Here is an 18,271-nt window from a genome sequence, read left to right as displayed (position 1 = left end):
TAGAAGGAAAGTTGCTACTCACCATATAGCAAAGAGGCTGAGTTGCAGATAGGGGCAACAAAAACATTGTCACAAAGAAGACTGTGGCTTCAGCTGCCAGATAGAGTAGTTGTGTGGGAGAGTAGTGTTTATGTGTCTGCACGAGAGCGTGCATGCATACATGTCTGTTTTTGAAGAAGGCCTTGCTGACTTGAAAGCTTATTTGTGACAATCTTTTTGTTGCGCCTATTTACGACTCAACATTTCTGCTATATGGTGTGTAGCAACTTTCCTTCCATAATATCGTTATGTATGAAAGTTTCAGGGATTTAACTGCACTGTTCAGTACTGTCATTTCTTTGCCACCAAAGTACGTTTGCCAGGCATCCAGCTAACAACTGCTGCTTAAGATAGGCATAGCATTATCGCCACCAGCAGCACGCTCAGCACACACTTGCAATCATGCTTCCCTGCACTTGCCCCCCACTGAACTGTTTAAAGTCTCAACTTACTCTAAATGCACTAAGTAAGTGTTGGTTGGTTGGATTAAAAGAGGGGGAAAGGGACCAAACTACAAGGTCATCAGTTCCTCGTTTAAAATTTAAAAAAATGCCACAAGTCAGAGAATAAAACAAATGAGACTGACAACTCAAAGCGGAATGGAAGGGAAACTCACAAGAACAATGAAGTGCAACACCACATGTAAATGGACAAAAGGGGACAAGAAAGTCACAGAAATGCAAGAAACAGGATGAAGAGATTAAAACAACAAAGCAGATTACCATGGCTGGCTGACCACGAGAATAAAAAAGGAGAAGCCAGCCACTCTGCAACACATTAATACAGAGGAACAAAGGACATGTGCTAAAACTTAGATCCAATGATAAAACCCCACCCTCAAGAATAAAAGATAAAACTACATCAGCTGACGAGGTGTCATCAGATAATATTAGCGGCACCAAGTCCCGTAACCCACGACTTAGGCACTGGGCAGTCAAAGTGGGACAGTGCACCAGAATATGCGCCATTGTCTACTGGGTGCCGCAACGACACTCAGGCAGTTCTTCACAGCGCAGGAGGTAACCGTGGGTCGCCCAAGCGTGGTCAATGCAGAGCCGGCTCAGGACATTCATAGTTTCCTTAATGACACACAGTTTGTTGTGTGTACTGTTATGCCATTCAGTCTCCCAAAGCTGAATAGCCCTATGGCGTAAGACAGAACGCAGGTCAGTTTCAGAGATGTCCATCTCCAGAAGCAGTTTCCGCATAGCCTGTCGGCAAGTTTGTTGCCTGGGATCCACACAAATACCACTGAACGATGGGGCCAGTCCAGGGCATAAATGGACTCCTGGATGGACGTCACCAAAGGATGGTGAGGGTAGCACTGGTCGGCAGCTTGTACGCTGCTCAAGGAGTCAGTACACAGAAGAAACGATTCCTCAGGGCATGAACGGATATACTGAAGTGCACGAAATATGGCCACCAGCTCTGCAGTGAATACACTGCAGCCAATGGGCAAGGAATGCTGTTCAAAATGGCATCTGTGGATGTAGGCGAAGCCAACATGACCATCACCCATCAAGACGTCAGTGTAAACCACTTCAGAGCCCTGGAACATGTCAAGAATCGAGAGGAAATGACAGCGAAGAGGGACAGGAGTTCTTAGGGTCATGCAAAAGGTCCAGATGAATCTGCAGCCTAGGTGTACACCATGGAGGTGTATGAGGTCGAATCTGGATGGGATGTGGTAAAGGGAAGGACTCCAGTTCCGACAGAAGGGATTGCACGTGAACCGCAATCGTTAGCCCTGACATGGGCAGCTGATGCTGGAGATGAACTGCCGCGAGTGGAAAAAGGAGACGATAATTCGGTTGCGCAGGAGAACTATGAATGTGTGCAATGTAACTGGCAAATAGTTGTGCACATCGGAAATGCAATGGAGGGAGTCTGATCAACAGACTCATTCTATAAGCTCCCGTCGCTAGGCAAATGCCACAATGGTGCACTGAGTTGAGTACACACAACGATGAAGGTGCCGCCGAACCATGAACCAGACTCCCATAGTCAAGGCAGGATTGAACAAGAGCTTTGTAGAGCTGCAGCAGAATAGAGCGATCTGCACCCCACTCTTTGTTGTTCAGGCAGCGGAGGTAATTGAGGTGCTGCCACCAGCACTTCCGCTTAAGCTGACAAAGGTGAGGTGGCCGAGTCAATTGGGCATCGAAAACCAATCCTAAGAATTGATATGTCTCTGTTACAGTGAGTGGATCATCATGATGGCCAAAAACTGGAAGCCATAGGCAAGAAAGATGACAACAAAAGTGTTGGCGTCTGGAAAAGGCTGTTCGGATGGCGGACTTGAAGGACACAAGATTATCAGTGGTAGAGCGCCCCTGGTGGAAACCGCCATGACATGGAGCCAGTAGGCCACAACCTTAGGACCCAACACAACTGACAACACACCATACATTCCACCAGCTTACAAACAACGTTGGTGAGGTTGATGGGCCAATAGCTATCCACATCAAGCAGTTTTTTTACCGGGTTTGAGCACCAGAACGATGGTTCTGTCCCACCACTGCAATGGAAAACTAGCATCTCACCAGATCCAGTTGAACAAGATGAGGAGATGGCGCTTTTAGTCAGATGAGGGATGTTTAATCATCTGACTGTGGATCTGATCCAGCCCAGGAGCCATGTCGGGGCAATGTAAAAGTGCACTGAGGAGCTCCTACTCTGTAAATGTGGTGTTATACAGTCACTGTGGCGTGTAGTGAATGAGACGACTTTCCTTTCCATCCGCTGTTTGAGGGTGCGAAAGGCTGGAGGGTAGTTCTCCGATGCAGAGGCTCAGGCCTAGTGCTCAGGAAAGAGCTCGGCAACAACATTTGCATCGGTACATAGCATGCCATTTATGGTAACTCCAGGGACACATACATCTACATCTACATTTATACTCTGCAAGCCACCCAACGGTGTGGCGGAGGACACTTTACGTGCCACTGTCATTACCTCCCTTTTTCTGTTCCTGTCGCGTATGGTTTGTGGTAAGAACGACTGTCTGAAAGCCTCCATGCGTGCTCGAATCTCTCTAATTTTACATTTGTGATCTCCTCGAGAGGTAAAAGTAGGGGGTCCTTGGGAGGTATAAGTAGGGGGACACCTGTTGGGGTCTGGTACCCAAAAATATGTCTGATCTATGTCCAAACTTGGGAAGGTGATGAATGGTGCTCAATGGTCGAGAAGTACCTCTCCCAACTCTCCTGTTTCCGCCATTTTGTAAGCTGGCGTACACAGGCACAAAGCTGCTTAAAGGCTACCAGATGCCCAAGGGAAGGATGTCACTTATGTTGCTGTAGAGCTCCCCGACGCTCTGTAATTGCCTCAGTGACTTCTGGCGACCAGCAAGGGACTGTCTTTCACCAGGGCACCCTAAAGAGTGAGGTATCGCATTTTCTGCCACAGAAATGATTGTGGTAGTCACCTGCTCAGCTATCACATCGATGTTACCATGTGGGGGAGAGTCAATGGTGACATCAGAGGTGAAAGTTTCCCAGTCCACCTTGTTTAAAGCCCATCTGGGCAGGTGTCAATGGGCCTGATGCCGCAGCAGTGACAGGAAGCTGGGGAAGAGGTTACTACCACACAGGTCGTCATGTGTTCTCCAATGGATAGATGGGATAAGTTCTGAGCTGCAAATTGATAAATCAATGGCCGATTAACTACCTTGAGTCACACTGAAATATGTGGCGGCCCCAGTATTTAAGAGGCAGCGGTCGAACAGAGAGTAAAGTTTCAACATTTCTGCCTTGGCCAGTAAGAACTGTGCAACTGTGCCACCCAGAAGGGGTTATGGGCATTAAAATCTCTCAAAAGTACAAAAGATTTAGGATGTTGATCAATCACTGCAGTTGATACATTCAGGGATACTGCACCATCTGGAGGAATATATACACTGCAGACTTATTTCCTGCGTCATCCTTATTCTGACAGCCACAGCTTCAAGATGGGTTTGAAAGAACACAATTTCACTATAGACTGAGTTTAGGACATAAATGCAACCACCACCCAACACTAGATTACAGTCGCTATGGTTCCTGTAATACCCCATAAAGCCGCAGAGGGCAGGGGTCCACATTGCCAAGAACCAGGTTTCGTGGAGGGCAATGCAGAAAGCAGGTATAAATCTTAACAGTTGCCATAGCTCAGCCAGGCAGTGGAAAAAACTGCTGCAATTCCACTGGAGGATGACGTCGTCATGAGACTGGGAAGGCACTGAACATTCAATGAGGCAGTCTACACCTGAGGGCCATCTGCTGCCACCGACTTTTTGCCTGAGCAGTCTATACCCACTGTGTCTGAGGGTCTGGCAAGATCCAAGTCCTCAGTGGCTGCCAGAATCTCCACCCCATCCTCAGATGCAGAGCTTTTAGCTAGCAGTGGTGTGGGTGCCATCACAAGTTCCTAGTTCTTAGGGGTCTTCTTTTTCGATTTCTGGCACTGTTCCTTGGGTTTCCCTGGCTGGGAGGACTTCACTGAATCAGTCTGTGGGACTGAGGATGAGTGTGAAGCCTTAGGACCAGCTGCTTTTGGGCTCTTCTGCCACTGGCGGGTGCGATCTTTCCCACTAGCAGAAACCAGGGAAGGGAGTGACCCCAAGCGAGTCCTCCTTAGCGAGAAGGGCTGAAGAATCCTTACACTTCTCCAGATCAGAAGTGGGGACAGAAATCCTCAATGGTTCGGGGGGTGTTGCTCCCGAAGTAGGTGGTGCGAGGGCAACAGGGACAGGAGAGACAAGCTATTGTACATGCAACATCATCAGAAATCTCCAAAGCATGCCAAATGATGGTTCATCCACCTCATGCTAAACATAGAGGTGGTCTTATTAAGTAACTGTTTTAAACCTAAACCTTGGATCGAAAAGTATACATCAATAGTTAAGCTGGGGATGCTTAAAGCATTCAGAATTGGAATGTATTTGATCTGTATTATCTCCACGAACACCCCAAGAGTTTACAGCTATGACTGACTTTATCTTCAGATTTGTAAGCTCAATTTCTCACTGAACAGAAGCCCAAGAGAGCTCAATAACTTGTTCTTTTTATAATAAATGATATTCTTCACCTACAGTTCTGGAAGATAGATTATGGGGGAGGGGGCACGAAGGGGGAGCAAAGGAGGTCAGACTGAATAAAATCCATAGCCTTCTTTAAAGAGAATCTACATTTAGTGGTTTCTGTGCACTTATCCAGTTTCTGATCTGTTTATTGTGCCTGCTGAACCACACACCAGCCTATATTAAGCGTGAAAATGAAGAAACTGATTACAATATTGTCCACAAACATGGACATGGTTCATCATCACCACCACCACCACCACCACCACCACCACCACCACCACCACCACCATCATAGTTTGTGCACTACTGATACTGAGAGCATAAACAGTCAAAAACAGAAGCCTGTAAGACACCACTCACGAAGCTATCTGACAAGATATTACTGATACAATATCTATACAGTATACTGGAAATAAATGTCCCTTGAATGGACTACTTTGCCTCCAGGTGGCAGTGCAAACTTTTTCACACACTTCTGGTAATGTGTGGTTAACAAAAATGGAATGAAATTTCTAAAATTCAGGCAGAGCAGCTGGTAAGCTATCAAGATAGAGAAGGCACTGGATTACACATTCCAGGGTTTTCTCTGTGCAGGAGTTAATGTGACACGGCAATAGCCTCAAACTTTTATCAATCCTTGGTTTTAAAAAGTGAAATCAAAGCAGTTCATTCTTCTGTGCTTTAGAAATAGTACTGATGAGTAAGACTCCAGTTTTAGGAGGATCACTTTTATATGGTTAAGATACTGCAAACACTATACGTTGCAAGTGCAGGCTTTCTTGGCAAACTACACTGATGAATTCACTTCCACAAATCAGGCAAGTAACATCAATCTGGAGTGATGTCTTGAGTCAGTTTCCTAATTATCATTTTCCGGCAAAGTGTATGTGTTGCAGCAGCTGCTGCTGTTTATCCGTTTCACGTTACATCTCTCAGAATCACACCAGATAGGCTAATCAAGAGCACTCAGAAGTGAGAATCCCAAGCCGTGGGGATAGAGCTGGTGCAGAAGTGACTATGCATAGTGTCTCAGTTTCATTAGTTAATCCTGGCCATTGGCAGTGCTCCACTCCTCACAAATGTTTGATAATAAGACATCCCATGTGGACCTGTCTCCGCTCAGAGTTTCATGCATCTCTTATTTCCACCACTTACTTGATTACAGAAACCCAAACACTCAGAGTAAAAGCACATTTCTTTCTCTGAAGTCAGACAAGTGTCCTTCAAATGTGCTATGTTACATTACTGTCATCTTGTCTGTGCAGCTGAGGTGGCCCTTTCTCATGTCTATCTACATCTACATCTACACGATTACTCTGCAATTCACATTTAAGTGCTTGGCAGAGGGTTCATCGAACCACAATATACTATCTCTCTACCATTCCACTCCTGAACAGCGCGCGGGAAAAACGAACACCTAAACCTTTCTGTTCGAGCTCTGATTTCTCTTTTTTTATTTTGATGATCATTCCTACCTATGTAGGTTGGGCTCAACAAAATATTTTCGCATTTGGAAGAGAAAGTTTGTGACTGAAATTTCGTAAATGTATCTCGCCACGACGAAGAACGTCTTTGCTTTAATGTCTTCCATCCCAACTCGCATATGATATCTGCCACACTCTCCCCCCTATTATGTAATAATTCAAAACGAGCTGCCTTTTTTGCACCCTTTCGATGTCCTCCGTGAATCCCACCTGGTAAGGATCCCACACTGCGCAGCAATATTCTAACAGAGGACAAACGAGTGTAATGTAAGCTGTCTCTCTAGTGGACTTGTTGCATCTTCTAAGTGTCCTGCCAATGAAACGCAACCTTTGGCTCACCTTCCTCACAATATTATCTATGTGGTCTTTCCAACTGAAGTTGTTCGTAATTTTTAACACCCGGATACTTAGTTGAATTGACAGCCTTGAGAATTTTACTATTTATCGAGTAATAGAATTCCAATGGATTTCTTTTGGAACTCGTGTGGATCACCTCACTTTTCGTTATTTAGTATCAACTGCCACCTTCCACACCATACAACAATCTTTTCTAAATCACTTTGCAACTGATATTGGTCTTTGGATGACCTTACTAGACGGTAAATTACAGCATCATCTGTGAACAACTTAAGAGAACTGCTCAGATTATCACCCAGGTCATTTATATAGATCAGGAACAGCAGAGGTCCCAGGACGCTTCCCTGGGGAACACCTGATATCACTTCAGTATTACTCGATTTGCCATCTATTACTACAAACTGCGACCTTCCTGACAGGAAATCATGAATCCAGTCACACAACTGAGACGATACCCCATAGGCCCGCAGCTTGATTAGAATTCGCTTGTGAGGAACGGTGTCAAAAGCTTTCCAGAAATCTAGTAATACGGAATCAACTTGAGATCCCCTGTCGATAGCAGCCATTACTTCGTGCAAATAAAGATCTAGCTGTGTTGCACAAGAACGATGTTTTCTGAAGCCATGTTGATTACATATCAATAGACCGTTCCCTTCGAGGTGATTCATAATGTCTGAATACAGTATATCCTCCAAAACCCTACTGTAAACCGACGTCGGTGATATAGGTCTGTAGTTCAATGGATTAATCCTACTACCCTTCTTAAACACTGGTGCGACCTGCACAATTTTCCAATCTGTAGGTACAGATCTATCGGTGAGTGAGCGGTTGTATATGATTGCTAAGTAGGGAGCTAATGTATCAGCGTAATCTGAAAGGAACCTAATCGGTATACAATCTGGACCTGAAGACTTGCTCGTATCAAGCGATTTGAGTTGCTTCACAACCCCTAAGGTATCTACTTCTAAGAAACTCATGCTAGCAGCTGTTTGTGTTTCAAATTCTGGAATATTCCATTCGTCTTCCCTGGTGAAGGGATTTTGGAAAACTGCGTTCAATAACTCCGCTGTAGCGGCACAGTCATCGGTAAAAGTGCCATCGGCAATGCACAGCAAAGGTACTGACTGCGTCTTGCCACTAATGTACTTTACAGAATTTCTTCTGATTTTCTACCAAATTTCGAGACAATGTTTCGTTGTGGAGCCTATTGAAGGCATCTCGCATTTAAGTCCGTGCCAAATTTCGCGCGTCTAAATTTTAGCCAATCTTCGGGTTTTCGCATTCTTCTGAACTTAAACAATCCATTCACAAAATGTAGGGCTGCATTTGGATGATGTTTTGGTGGCCACATTACACGTAATGCCACATACACCAGGTGTTCTTAGTCCTGAGGTATCTTTTGTGTAGCCAAGCCTCTTCCCAGTTTTGCATGCAAGGTGGAAAACTATCTTCACATTATGTTATGAAGACAACATTATGAAAAGGATAGATTGATACTCACCATGCAGAGGAGAGGAATAGCAGACAGGCACAACAAAAACACTGCTAAACAAGTGAGCTTTTGAGGAGGACAGGGTGTAACGAAGATTGAAGCGATGTGGGGGTTATGGGAATTTGGGATATATTGCATGGAGCGTTCTCATCGGTGCAATTCAGAAAGATGGTGTTGGTAGGAAGGTTCCAGATAACACAGACTGTGAAGCAGTCATGAAGTGAAGAACCATGTGTTGGGTAGAATACTCAGCAACTATGTGAACCAGATGTCTATTGGCCAGTTTTTGTGTGGCTATTCATTCATGTAGACAGCCAGCTTGTTGGTCGTCATGCCCATGCAGAATGCAGCACAGTGGTTATAGGATAATGGGTAGGATATTCCTCATGTCAGGGCATGACAAGAGGTAATCCAAACCCTGGTGATTCAGTGGTCCAGTCCTGGGTGGTACTGAGTCACGAGGGGAATACTCGTTTGTGGCCAGATGGTTGGACTTTGGGAGGTGGTAGGTGACTGGAGAGAGAAAGCATGGGAGATCTGTTTTTGTACATGGTTGGGAAAGTTATTTTGGTCTGTGAAGGCTTCAGTGTGACCTTTGGTATATTTGGACAAGGACTGCTCATCACTACAGATGTGACAGCCATGGGTTGCTAGGCTGTATGGAGGGGACTTCTTGATATGGAATGCGTAACAGCTGTCTAAGTGGAGGCACTGCTGGTGTTTGGTAGGTTTGATATAGACAGAGGTAGTGGCATAGCAATCTTTGAGATGGGGGCCAACACTGAGGAAGGTGGTTTGTTGAGGTGAGGAGGATCAGATGAAGTGAATGAGGGAGAACGTGTCCTCACCTGCAATCCAGAACATGAAGATGTCATCTGTGGATCTGAAGATGTTTGGGTTTCTGGGGGGTTAGTGAGGATTCCTCTAGATGATCCACGGACAGATTGGCATAGGATGGTGCCATGCAGGTGCAATTGTGATTTTGTTTGTAGTGATGCCCCCCAAGACAAAATTCATGGTGACAGGAAAGAGATTGTAGGACTGGAATCAACTAGGTGTTGGGAAAGAGAGTGTTCAATAGTGGCATGGCCATGGGGATTAGGGATGTTAGTATAAAGCAAGGTGCCATCAATAGCGATGAGCAGGCCACTATATAGGAAAGGAAGAGGAATTGTGTATAGTCTGTGGAGAAAATGGCTTGCGTCTTAAATAGGAGAGTAGGTTGATATCATTATGATCTGAATCAAGCATGACGACACCCTATCTAAATTTCTCCACAGCCTCAATACTTTCTCCCCAACTGCTTCACATGGTCCTTCACAACCAAACAACTCAGCTTCCTTGATTTACGTCCACTTCAAAAGTGGCTAAATCAGCACCCCCGGCCATATCACCACTACCAATCATCAGAAATACTGCCAATTTGACAGCTACCACACATTCGATACCAAGCAGCCTCTTCCACACAGTTAGCCACCTGTGGCCATTGCATTTATATCAACAAGCAGTGCATCTCCAAAAATACCAGGGGTCTCACTGAGGACTTCACAGACCATAATTTTACCCTCACAACCTTTTACAGAATCAAATCTCTCATGCCTTATCTCTCGACTCATCCACGACCTTCCAGAGCATCATCATATGGCCACAAAGGAGCATTCCCCTGTGATTCAGTGCCACCAAGGACTAGAGCAGCTAAATCATGTTCTCCACATGGGTATCACCTACATCTCAAGCCCTGAAATGAGGAATATCTTACCCACTGCCCTTCCCACTCCTTCCACAGTGGTATTCAACAGCCCACCAAACCTATGCAATATCCTCTTTCATCCCTAGTCCAACCCTACTCGCAACCCCTTGCTCATAGCTCATATTTCTGTAACAGACCTATATGCAAAACTTGTTCAATACATGAGCATAGTGTGGCCTCCGCGTCAAAGAATTCTACAACCTGTTCACCAGCCACTCCTGCCTTGGATTACCACAACCTCTACAACAGCCTCCAAACATCCACCACATTCCCTCATAGCTGAAAAATACCACCACCACCACCACCACCAACTCCAGTCTAGTCACGTGTCACCTATCCCATAAAAATCAGGGCTGCCTATGGAAGCAGTAATGTGATCTACAAGTGAAACTGCAACCACTGTGCTCCTTTCTATGTGGCACAATAACCATCAAACTTTCTGTCAGCATGAATGGCCACCAACACACTGTGGCCAATGGACAGCTGGACCGCCAGTTGCTGAGCATACTACCCAAGATGACATTCTCTTCTTCAATTACTGCTTCATAGCTTGTGTTACCTGGACCCTTCCTATGAATACCAGCTCTTCAGAACTGCACAGATGGGAACTCTCCTTGCAATATGTCCTATGTTCCTGCAACCCCTCTGGCCTCATACTTCGTTAGCCACTGTGCTTCACCCAAATATCCTCTTCCCTGCTTCCAATCCAGCACTACACAGGCTTCTGTTTCACCAACACACCCACATTCTTTCCCTCCCCCATCATCTACTTTCCTTTTCAACCCCCCCTCTCCTCTGTCTAACCTCCCAACTGAATCTACCCTGCCCCACCATGTCCCTGCACACTCCCACTATCCACTCCCTACCCTGCTGTAACTCCCCCTCCCTACCTGAGCCACCTCCTTGCCCCTACCACCAAAACTGCTTCTCTCATCATGTGCAGTTGCTCGCAGTACAACCTTAGTCACCAGAGCCGGTGGTCATATGTTTGTGAGCTGTGCTTGTGTGGTGTCTACTTTAGAAGGCCTTCTGGCCAAAAGCTCACTTGTTTAGCAGTCTCTGTTCTGCTCGTCTGTGACTCAACATCATCTCTATATGGTGAGTAGCAATCTACCATTTTCATAATAGTAAACAGTAGAAACTCCATGTAGGAATCTCCACAATGTAGAAAAAGACATTGATACTTACCATAAAGAGGACACGTTAAGTTGCAGACGGGCCCACTTAAAAGACACTTAAATAAAGCTTTTGGCTGCAGCCTTCATCAGCAAAAGAGAAAAAACACAACATACATACAAGCACACCTACCCCCCCCCCCCCCTCTCTCTCTCTCTCTCTCTCTCTCTCTCTCTCTCTCTCTCTCTCACTCACACACACACACACACACACACACACACACACACACACACACAAATGACCAACTGCAGCATTTTGGGCTGCAATAATTTCTTTCATTTTTCTTTTCCTACCATTCTGCTTCACCCCCCCCCCCCCTCCAAATGAGAAAGTACACCATTATTTACAAGCAGCTTCAAAACTACACTAAACAACTGCAACTGACACAGCAAAGATGCATTGTGGCCCAAGATTCTAGAGTTGGCAGTCATATGTGCATTAGGTGTGCTTGCTTGTGTGTATGACTGGCATGCTTCTCTTTTGCTGACGAAGGCTGTGGCCGAAAGCTTTAGGTAAATGTCTCAATTCTGCCTGTCTGCAACTTAACCTATCTTCTTTGCTGTAACCAGCAATCTATCTTTTGATAATAATGTCATTATTCCATCCCGTATTTTTCCATTAGGCTACAAAGTTTTGTAGTACATGGCCACTAGTAGCATGCAGTTGCAGTCTCTATAAACCAGAATGTAGTTTTGGGAATGAAAACTACTATGTCACTATAACAGTTTTCTTAAATGAGTACTGAAAATTTCCCTTCACTTTCCATGTAATTTTAACCCTCCTTTGACTGCTGTTATTACAAATATCTATGTTGGAGTAAGCCTAATTTCCATGTATGGTTGGCTATGTATGACTGGTATGAAAGCTGGTGAACTAGTAATATAGCTGTAATAACGAAACAAAACATTATAAATAGGAAACACTTCCTTGCATTTGGCAAAATTTTATTTGTTTGAGCATGAACCAGCATTTGGCTTCTTATGTTATCAGCAAGTTATAAAAGAACATCCCAAACACAAATGAAATGACATGTGACTTACAATGGTATAATTTTTATATCTTTTGTACCTCCTGTATAAAAGATAACACATAGACTATTTACATAAGAAAGTACTATTTTTTTAACATCACACTGAAACAGTTAGCTTTAACTAAAAGATAAAAGATTTTCATGTAATGACTTTAATAAAAGATGAAAAATAAAGGTGAAATTATAATTTTAATCTAATATTTGTGTAACTAAAACTTTCAGAGAAGAGGGAAAGAAATGTGAGTTTGGTCATTTAATAAGAAGACAATGACCCAAGAAATAAAGCTGGTTTATTACTTCGTTAGTAAATAAATATAAATTTGTGCAACATCAGAACGCTCTTTCTAAACCACCACCACCACCACCACCACCACCACCACCACAGCCACAGCACTGATAAAACTTTCAAATTTTACAGAAAGTTTCTGCTTCTTATAAAAATATTTGTAGTTGTAAAAACACTCTTAAAATGTAGAAGACATATGGTTTCTTGGCCAATCCATCAGTAAAACCTTTAATTTGAAATTACATAAATTTGCATTAATAGACGTAACTCACAGGTGGGCAGCAGGAGTCACAACAGCAGATACTTCCACATGCATATGGTCTCATTAGTAACCTTTCATTCTTTGTTTTTAAGTAATTCTCACAATACAGCTTTGCCTGATAAGCTTTCTCTCTGCAATAAAACAAAATGAATGTTACACCAAAAGTAATTTATTTATGCAAAAAACAACTCACAAAATTATGGGATCTGATCTATGCCAAGTCTAAGGCATATGCAGATTTGAGAAGACTGCCAACACAATCTGTGTCACAATTTACCACTAGGAGCATAAAATGTAAGTTTTAACTTTAATTTTGTTACACACCTATGGTTAATGTATCAATTCAGTTATCACCAGAATGAAGTGACAGCACAAAATTTAGACTGTATGATCATTTGATTATATGATCAGACAACCATGACAACCATAGTGAAAGGGAAATCAATAATGGAATGCAACAGGGGAGATAGATGAACTCCAGACACTAGGAGAGGGAGGGAGGGAAGGAGATCAAGTTAAAAGTCAGAAGGCTAAGGAAAATTTAAAGAAATTCTTGCAAAAACGACAGGTGGGAGGAAAAATTAAAAAACTAACAGAGAAAAAGAAAGGAAGATGACAAATAGAGTGAAAGATATTCAAAGTAGACAAGGAGAAAAGTAATGAAAAAGTGAAATATCAAGAAACACAATATGACACTCCAAAAGACAACAGAATTCATATTTTTCTTCAGTTATCTTCTCCTGTTCATCCTCTTGGCACACCTTCTCGTATTTCCTAACACTTTTCTTGTCCCAGCATTCTGCTACACACCCCACCCCTTCCCCAGAGGAGAAAGTACAGAGTTATTTACATGCAATTGAAGGTTTCGGAACACTACAGTCAACAACAGTGGCTGACACTGCATAAATATTTATATCACTTGAAAAAACAAAAACTGTTTCCAACAAAACTTACAGGTATTTCATGTGGCTACTCTACAGTCTACAACACAAATCATTTCAGTATCTTAAGTCTTATTACACATGTCCTAATTTCTCACAAGACCAGCAGTTGCTTTCATGACTACTAGTCACAACTCTTCAAATATCGCATGACATTACAGACATGAAGGTACAAGTACATTTTTTTTACATAAAAAATTAAGCTTGATTGGGTACTTGTGGAGGAAAATGAAGGGGAGATGTGGGGACACATCCAACTCACTCCTGTTGAAGTGCAACATTTGAATGATCAGACATATTTAGGAAGAAATGACATTTTGTCAATGGAGTGAGTGATTGATTGATTATTTTGTAAAAATCACATATGACTGTGTCTTAAGAATGTGGTTGTGTCTATAAATAAACAAAAAATTGATCAGACATATCTCAATAAAAATATGTTTGAACAACAATACATTGCAAAGTAAAGTCAACACACACTTCACACAGTTGTGATAGAAACTTAATTTCAGCATGTGTGAGTACACAATATCAGTGAACTTTGCCTACAAACACTGGTAGACAAGGTAGCACAAAATTCATTCACTATATTGCATTCAAAAATGTGCTCCAAGACTGATGATACTTCTCTTAGTCCCAAATGCACACGACATGGCAATCCATTTTATAAATCACAGAAAACAAAGCACTGTCATTAATGAAGCTTTTATGGGAACAGTCTCCCTCTATTCACACAAAGTCTGAGGAAACACAAGAACAAATTTCTTGATGAGGACCCAATAACAGAAATAACTGCATTCAACATCATTTCCAGTAAAGATGTTCATGAAGCGCACTTAGAATTGTTGACTGCCATAGCTTAAGATCAGAGGCAACTTCTTTCATCAATCCCTTAAGTCTTCTGATAAATGTGTGTGACATATTACATATTCCCTGCTGACAATCAGAGTTGACCTAGTTTTATTGCAGTAAAAAAGAACTACCTAAGCAACTGTTTTATCTGTTGGAGATTCTGCCTGTGTATACCCTTTAAGCAGTCACAACTAACTAAAAAATCAAGGAGTCTGAATGCTTATGAACAGGTGCCCAAGCATTCCTGGGATAAAGGGAGCTGTTCTAGTATGCTTCTGAAACACTACTTCAATACTGCCTGTAGTATTGCTCAGAAATGTTTTTTCCATCTACAGTGAATTTTTTCCATCCTAGCAGTTTTGCTCTATTTTTCAAAATGGTAGATTTATGTGAACAATCCCCAAATGTGGAATTTTGCTTCCTGCTTGAGAGAAATGCCTCATAACTGTGTGATGTGTAAACAGCTTATAAATATGACACTTAAAAAGCCTCACATCTGTGGGTGGCTTTTCCTGCTTCAGAAATAGTGACAACTGCTAGCAAATCTCATTCTGTCACGAATCAACTTCTTAAATAGATGAAAATATCAAGAATATCAAAGAAGTTATTTTAAGACTGATAATACATAGCTGACAGACTGGTGAAGTTAATAGGCTGTTTTAGAGCTCAGTCCAGTGATATTTAACAGAATATTTGGGAATGGGAAGAGTCACTGCAAATTAGTGACTGTACATCTCGGTGACCAGCAAAATAAGCATCAAGTAGAAGTATGCTGTCCCTTGAAAGAACAGTTCCAAAATGACCCACAAGTTTCATTTACAATGTTATTGCAGGTGACAGGTCACTTTGCAATAGTTACAACCCTGAAACTAAGCAGCTGGCTAAATGAATACATCATTGTTTGCCTTGACCCAAGAGGCTTGTCAAGTGAAGTCTGTAACATTATAGACACTCTGCATCAGCTTAGAGAAAAGTGTGGAATGTAGTTGACAGTCAGCACAGGTGGTAAGTCAAGGGAGTAAGGAAGGGTTTCCCCACGTACCTGCAGCCAGTAGCTCAGGGAGCTGCATGTGCCAGTTGAGCAGAAAGTTGGTTATATTTAGTTAAAACATTTTTGATGTGATACAATATTAGGTGGAAGGTGGTGCTTTAACAGTTACAAGTAGGCTTGAGCATTGTTACTGCATAATGTCTGAATAAGCTTGGAGCACTTTTGTCAATTTTGTGACTGCCAAAAGTTTAAAAGTTATGTGGATTGTCAAATTACTGTTATAACTTGGAAACTTTTATACATCAGTGTCATTTCATAGCTGTGTGCAATTTTCACTATTTCACCTTTTTTTCTTCAAGTGAACTTCTCTTGCTTTCAGCTGTTAGTGTTTTATTTTATAACTGCAATTTTTGCATTCTGTCATTTTCAGGCACAAGATTTTGACATTTAGGTTTTCATAAACCTGTGCATCAAAATGTTATCTTGAAAAATGACATAATGCCGAAATTGCAATCATAAAATAAAATCTAAACATATAAATCAAAATCTTATGTGTGAAACTGGCATAACACCAAAATTGCAACTGTAAACTAATACTACAGCTGAAAGCAAGATGACTTAATTTTAAAATATTATACAAGCTGTGGACTCTTATTACCAGAAATTAGTAATTCACCTGTACCATACAACAGACTGTAGAAGATAACAGATAAGATTCTGGAACAATAAGAATTTATGCTAATCCCTAGAGAGGAAGGTGTTGTAGTCTGGGATAGCATTCTCTGCAAAAGCCCACTTCGAACAGTTTAGTGTGGATACATCATAGAACTCTTGGTTTGGTACATGTGGAAACAATAGTGTAACACTGCTAGTGGATCACATGAAGCAGCAGTGGCGAACTGTGGTTTCACTCACTGCAGTGGAGAGGCTACAGCATCAACCAATGGTGTTTTCAATATGTGGCAGCAGCACGCAAATCAGTAGTGCAACAGTTTCACTAAGTAATGGACGATAAGACAGCGGCTTCACCATATAGCAAGTTATGGCAGAAGTACCACATTGAGTGCAAGATGCCCAAGTTACGTTAACATAGTAGCACATTTCTTTTTCCTTTGTAACCATAATTATTTCAAGTCTGAATAGTTCACAAAATCAAGCAGTCGGTAAGTGGTAATGATTCAGTGGTCAGAGGAGACACTGGTAAATTTGTTGCAAAATTAAGATGTTTCCTTTAGTGGAACTTTGAATTCAATTCTGCAGAAAAAAAATCAGCAGTGAAGCAGAGAAGATGGTGTTGATTATGACAATGATAATATGAATTAGGATAGATTGCTACTCACCACATAGAGATGAATAGCAGGCAAACATATTACACTTTTATATTTCAGTTATCGGATGAAGACCACTGTGTAACAGTATGCGCGTGTGTGCATGCATGTAGGCATAAGCATGTGCCCCATCTGCTAAAGCACTTTGTCTAATATATAAAATCTAACACTATTAAATGTGCCTGTCTGCTGTTTAATGCCTTCTCTATGTGGTGAGTGCAATCAATACCAATCTATATTTTTGTTTGAAGCTACATAATAAGTTTTACAAAAAAACTGGGGATCTGAAGACCATTACTAACTGGGAGTCAGGCTTGTAGTCTCTCAGCAAGTCTTATGCATTCTGCCCTATCAGAAGTCATGCTGCAAGTATGATACTGTCAAAGTCTTCAATTTCAAACATACTGTTTTCCCCATAATGTACAATTTTTACTATGATGAAATAAACTCAATGGGATTGCAATGGCAATAGTGTACTGACAGCCTAATAGCTTTGTGTTCATGATGTTTAACAAACTTTTGGATTTAATAAATACAATATGCAAGCTATTGGGCACAACTAGCAGTCTGGTTTGAGAGGAGTTGTGAAGGACCCAACTGCTTGCCAAGCACAAGCACATAATTAGTATTTCCCAATACATGGAGAAGGTGGTTTGTTTCTTTACACTATGTGGGTGCTGGCACTGTTGACATAAAAATCAGACTTGGGGAGAGGTATGATAACTGGTTTAGATGTGATGGTAATCCTTAAAACACAAACTTATTACTTAAAGAGTACAAGATTACTCTAAGGATTAAAACTCCTGTCTGCTGATCTCGCATGAACAAAAAATGTGACCCAACTTTACCCAAAGGCATTTTTGGAGCACTGGGCCTGTCACTTATTTTCCATCACACTGATCTTAAGTTTTTCTAATTTACATACATTTCTTCAATGTAATAAATGAAAGATGTGCCACTATCTCAGATCTCCTGCATTCTTCCTAGCAGACACAATATCACTCCTTTCCATCAACAATTTCTTGTCAATGGTCATTTTATGGCACCTGAGGCCCATGTCTTAATACACTTAACTCTGCCTACTAACAGCCAAAAACCAACTTAAAAGAAGTAGTTTTTTGCCATCAGATATGTCTTGTTCATAATGTTCCAACACTGATAAACCATAGGGATGCACTCTAAAACTATGGCAAAAGAGAAAATACATATAAAAACGTGGAAGCT

At 42.0% G+C, this 18,271-nt stretch overlaps 1 protein-coding gene across 1 annotated transcript in view; it reads right to left on the bottom strand.

Annotated features, from left to right (window-relative positions):
• LOC126334896 (calcium permeable stress-gated cation channel 1-like) overlaps window positions 1-18,271 on the bottom strand; it is a 211,224-nt gene that overhangs the window by 46,351 nt on the left and 146,602 nt on the right. The window contains 1 exon segment of the mRNA XM_049997600.1: window positions 12,946-13,066. Coding sequence (XP_049853557.1) covers window positions 12,946-13,066 — 121 coding nt within the window.

The sequence above is a fragment of the Schistocerca gregaria genome, chromosome 2 (assembly GCF_023897955.1).
Source record: "Schistocerca gregaria isolate iqSchGreg1 chromosome 2, iqSchGreg1.2, whole genome shotgun sequence".
Lineage (NCBI taxonomy): Eukaryota > Metazoa > Arthropoda > Insecta > Orthoptera > Acrididae > Schistocerca > Schistocerca gregaria.
Note: the sequence above shows the minus strand (reverse complement) of the source record. Positions and strands in the feature narration are given on the sequence as shown.